This window comes from Sceloporus undulatus, chromosome 7 (assembly GCF_019175285.1).
Source record: "Sceloporus undulatus isolate JIND9_A2432 ecotype Alabama chromosome 7, SceUnd_v1.1, whole genome shotgun sequence".
In the NCBI taxonomy this organism is placed as follows: domain Eukaryota; kingdom Metazoa; phylum Chordata; class Lepidosauria; order Squamata; family Phrynosomatidae; genus Sceloporus; species Sceloporus undulatus.
This window is the reverse complement of record NC_056528.1, coordinates 45,991,261-45,996,240: the sequence shown is the minus strand read 5'-3', so window position 1 is coordinate 45,996,240 and position 4,980 is coordinate 45,991,261. Positions and strand designations below refer to the sequence as shown.

Here is a 4,980-nt window from a genome sequence, read left to right as displayed (position 1 = left end):
CAGTTATGGAAACTCACTGGGTGACTTTGGGCAAATCATACTTTCTCAACCTCGGAGGAAGGCGATGGCAAATAAATCTTGTTAAGAAAACCCTGTGTAGGGTTGCTGTAAGCCAGCATTGCCTTGAAGGCACATAACAACAACAAAAGCCTCCAGAGGCAAAGAAAATGGAGCCCAGAACAGAGAAGGTTGTGCGATAGCCTCTTTCTGACCTCTTATTGTTTCCCAAGGCATATTTGATGTAACTTGTCTACACCGCCACTTCCCCCTCCAAAGGATGCAATTTTCCTTTTAATCCCTTCTTTTGCAAACTTGTGAATCAAAATAGGAAGCAGGGTTGTCTTTGGAACTGGTCCCACAATATGCCTTGTGTACAAATTGCACGGATGTGCCTTTTACGTTTCGTGTGCGTTGCGGAATTTTGCACGGTGCTGCTACGCATGCATCAGGATTTTGATGGATCGTGCCTCGGGGTGCAAATGGTGTGGAGAAGATGTTTTTTCTTATAAATGTAGCTGTTCCAGGCTTTGTGACTCTAGCTCAATTTGGAGAAACAGCTGTTCAAAATTGGAAAGGCCAATTCCGCTGGTGGAGTTGGCACAAGCGACTCCATATGGCAATACATATGTATTGTGGGTAGGAACAGAGTTTGGAATTCCTGAGAATCCCATTAGCCGTCTTGGCTGTCTTCCCAGGAGATGTGATTTATTCTCATAGACAAATATCTAGTAGGGAGGCCACAGTTTTATGGTGAGCTATCATAACTTGGCAGTCGTTGGCTAGGTCTGCATCTCAAAGCAGAGAGTGAGCAAGCAATCTTGGAAGTCCCCTAGCTTTAAAATCTTCGAAAAGCACCCTAGGAACTGGTGGATTTCTTCCCTTTTTAATCATCTCTGTGACCAATGATGCAATCCTGGATTGCCTTGTGTTTGTACCAATTTCAAATAGTTTCTAAGCATGGCAGTTTGTGCTGTTTGGTTTGTTCGCTTGTTTACAGGTGGTAGATAGATGATTTTAAAGTCCTCTGCTTCCTTGAGGCTTCTTTTCAAAACTAGTTCCTCCATGTTGGATTAAAAGACTTCTTCTAAGATGTTTCCACCTCTCCAAGGAGAGGCAGCAGTTGTCTGGAATTCCACCATAATGGAATTCGCGGCTGTGGGATGTGACCATAGCTAGTGATCTATACGGACCGAAAAGACAACCAGGCAAATTCTGCATTGTGACGTCGAAGGCTTTCATGGTCGGCATCCATAGTTTTTTGTGGTTTTTTGGGGCTATGTGGCCATGTTTTAGAAGAGTTTATTCCTGACGTTTCGCCATCATCTGTGGCTGGCATCTTGAGAGAAATTCTGCATTGCTTGCTCTGTTGGTGGTTATTTGTCCTGTTATACTGAATGGAACCAGGTTCAGATGAAGTTTGCTTTACCTCTGAAGGGTGGTTTTCTCTATGTTCTGCATTTGTATTTCTGGGCACATCTTGCCATTTTGAATAAGGATCCTGGATTAGATGGACCATTTGGGGTGATTGAGCATAGTCCCTTTGCCCATGTTTGGTACAGAAAGGGCTGTCTTATTACCAGTGATGCTATCCAGTTTGCCACCTCTGGTCCATTTGTAGTCCAGATTTCAGCATCCATTTTACTACCTCTAGATTGGCTTGTGGGTTAAAATAGCAAGACATTGTTTTTGGAAGTATGATCATGTATTTTTAAATAGGATTCTTGGTCACTGTGTGGGGCTGGGGAGAACTTTAGATTAAAATTAAAGAGCATTTGTTGCAGCCTCAAGGCACAATCCAACAAAACCCGTCTTGTTCTCGGTGAAATGGTAAATCTGTACTGTACATGCCTCAAGAGGCGGCTCATCCCCATCCATGAAAAAATAGCAGCAGTATGTAATTTACTGTATGATCTTGAGTTATAATCATGCCATTCAATAAACACTTGCTCTATATCACAGATATAGAGCATGTCGAGGTAAAAATATGATCCCTTTCTAGACTTCCAAGCAAAGAGATGTGTGTTTTTGGAGCAACATTTAAACATATCAACCCCACCTGCAGCTCAAAGGAGTAACACAGGTGCATGTTTACCGTCTCTGTGAGAACTATGTGAAGGTGTGCAAACCTTATCCTTAAACTTAATTTTGGGGACCTGGCAAAAATTGGTATTCAAGTACTAACTATGATGAAACTCATTTATAGAAGATAGGATAGACATCAAATAAATAAATAAGTGTTCTGAATTTAAAGCTCTGGATAGACTTTGCTCATTCCATATTTAAGAACTATTTAGAGGGTTTTTTTGTTCATAAAAATCGCTTTGGTTTTGTAAAGAATTCATGCCTGTCTTTGCTGTTTTTCCTGTTTTCAATCACATTGGTTTTAATTTTGGAAATTCTTCATTTCCCTATCAGTGATCATTTTGGGTTCTGGATTGAGGAATACAGTTTCCAGAGATTCTGGCTAACCCCAACCCTCATATAAATAAGTCACGAGGATTAGAGATTCTGCTTCAAAGTGTTTTCCAAGGTGGGGGTTCACTGATAAATTATTCTTGTTATTGGCAATTGATATACCGCGACAAATTTCAATTTCCAAAAATCTGTAGTTAAAAGCTGCACATTGGCCTCATTGTGTCTTCTCTGCTGCTTCCTTTTAAAGTGATGTGCATTTCTTAATAAAGGTTTCTACTTGACACACAAACTCATCTTTGTGTATTATGTCTAATCTCATGTACCTTTGCCAGAGGGCTGGTCTTCAACCTTTGAGTACTCAGGCATCCTCATTTTACTCCATCTGCAATGCAAGACCCACTCTAAATTCTTATCAGTTTCTCGTAACAAATGTAACTTGGAAGTTGGAAATGGAGCCAAAAAGGGCCCAGGGAGAGAGAAGCATTTTCTGTTAGCCACATAGTAAGCAATATACTTTAAAAACGAAACCTCAGAAAGCACACTCTTGACAAAAAAGGTCAATGAGGAGCAAGCAGGCTGCCAGATGTCATGCAACATTCAGGAGAAAATTAGATATATGAATTGCATATGTGTGTTTGCATTTAATGTTCAGGATTTTTGATTTTATTGTAAAAGTAAATACTGTAATATGGACCTGGGAAATTGTCTTAGAGCCAGTGTGGTGTAGTGTATTTGAACACTGGACTATGACTCTGGAGACTAGGATTTGAACCCCCATTCAGCCATGGAAACCCACTCTCTCCGCCTCAAAGCCCAGCTGAACAAATCTAGCCAAGAAAACTCCATGATAAGTTTGCCTTAGGATGGTCATAAGTCACAAGTAACTTGAAGGCACACAACAACAACAGCAACAACATATGGCTACCTCTCTTTTGTATTTTCCACACATACAACTGATACATTTTATCTGTGTCAAGAACACATATAAACATTTTAGTCTCATCTGAAAACCGTGTAAATCCATATTGTCAGATCATATTCTCTCCTCTTGCCATATGGTCTCCGCTTCCAATTTTTAGGAATTTGGGGACCTCTTCATTCTCGGTCGCTTCGTGTAGCATTTCAAAATCCTATGATGGATGCAAAGATCACATTAAAGAAAGTCAAAAACCCAAATACTGTAAAGCTGGATTCTCCATTCACAAGAGCCACTGTAACACAGATTTCAGAAGTAATGCGTTTCAAGTAATGATGTTACCTGTAATATATATATTTAAAAGTGGCAATGACTAGTGAAGTTGTTACTTCTAAGAGGTATGATTATTCTTAAAATACTGGGGGAGGGTGTGATTTTGAGCCATTTTAAAGTGTATTAAGATATATCCATATATATATATATAGAGAGAGAGAGAGAGAGCAACCCAATGTAGCTATTTTAGTAACAAAGCTCATAAAACAGATGAGTTACTTTGAAACGGTAATGTGTAATGAGAAATGTACAAATAATGTTGCAAGGTATATATGTACTGATGCATTTATACAGTCTTCTCTGAAGATGCCAGTCACAGATGCTGGCGAAATGTCAGGAATAAACTCTTCTAGAACATGGACACAGAGCCCGAAAAACCCACAAAAAACATTTATATAGTAGTTGTGTTACCTAAAAATTCTCCCTGGATATCTGACAAGATACGATATTGTGACAGACCCAAGCTTCAGGATTACCATCTAATTAAGAGACGACACAAAAGGGGGAAAGGATTGGGTGGGATGGTGTGCTGTTTTGAATGTCAAATGGGAATCTGAGTGATGTGGATTCAGACCTTCACTCTGTTACAAAATCTGCTCAACTTTTCATTTATTTGTTTTAAGGATAAATGTAGATTGGAGCAAGGAGAGATCATATTTACCACCTCATCCTCTTTGGTCAATAGTCCAACCTGTAATTATACAGGTTAGAGTGCCAAACTAGTGCTGAAGACCTGAGTTCAAATCCCTGCTTGCCCTTGAAGGTCCAAGGCAGGTTTATAGGGGTGCAGTAATGATGAAAACAATTTAACGTGGCCAACTATCTTTCTTTTCGAGTCTGCCTTCTCTTACCCCACAGTACTCCTCTCCATTAAATATCTGAGGCGGGATTGCACCCGGTTTGCCGGCTTTGCTTCTCATCTCCTGGAGCAAACTTTCGCTGAGGGACACATCCACCAGCTGGTACTTCATGCGCTTTCCATCCAGAATGCGGAAGACTTCAGACTGCTGCTGCTTCACCTGGACAGAGGCAAATACAGGTTGAGTCTCCCATATCTTGAATCCCCAAAATTCGAAATACTCCAAAAGCCCAACTATTTTTCATGGGTGGCTGAGAGCGTGACACCTTAGTTTTCTGATGGTTCAGTGCACAGACACATTCTTTCATGCACAAAATTGTTTAAAATATTGTGAATTTCACCTTTAGACTTGGGTCCCATCTCCAAGATATCACATTAAGTATGCAAATACAGGCATTCCAAAATCTATCTATCTATCTATCTATCTATCTATCTATCTATCTATCTATCTATCTAT

The 4,980-nt window shown here is 40.0% G+C and overlaps 1 protein-coding gene across 1 annotated transcript in view; it reads right to left on the bottom strand.

The window, feature by feature from the left end:
- Positions 1-3,338: 3,338 nt before the first annotated feature.
- Positions 3,339-4,980, bottom strand: part of LOC121936950 (SH3 domain-binding glutamic acid-rich-like protein 3) — a 3,937-nt gene continuing 2,295 nt past the window's right edge. Inside the window, exons 2-3 of the mRNA XM_042479675.1 lie at positions 4,516-4,683; positions 3,339-3,545 (exon numbers count right to left, since the gene is read on the bottom strand). Coding sequence (XP_042335609.1) covers positions 3,444-3,545; positions 4,516-4,683 — 270 coding nt within the window. The 3' untranslated portion in view covers positions 3,339-3,443. The remainder of the gene's footprint in view (positions 3,546-4,515; positions 4,684-4,980) is intronic.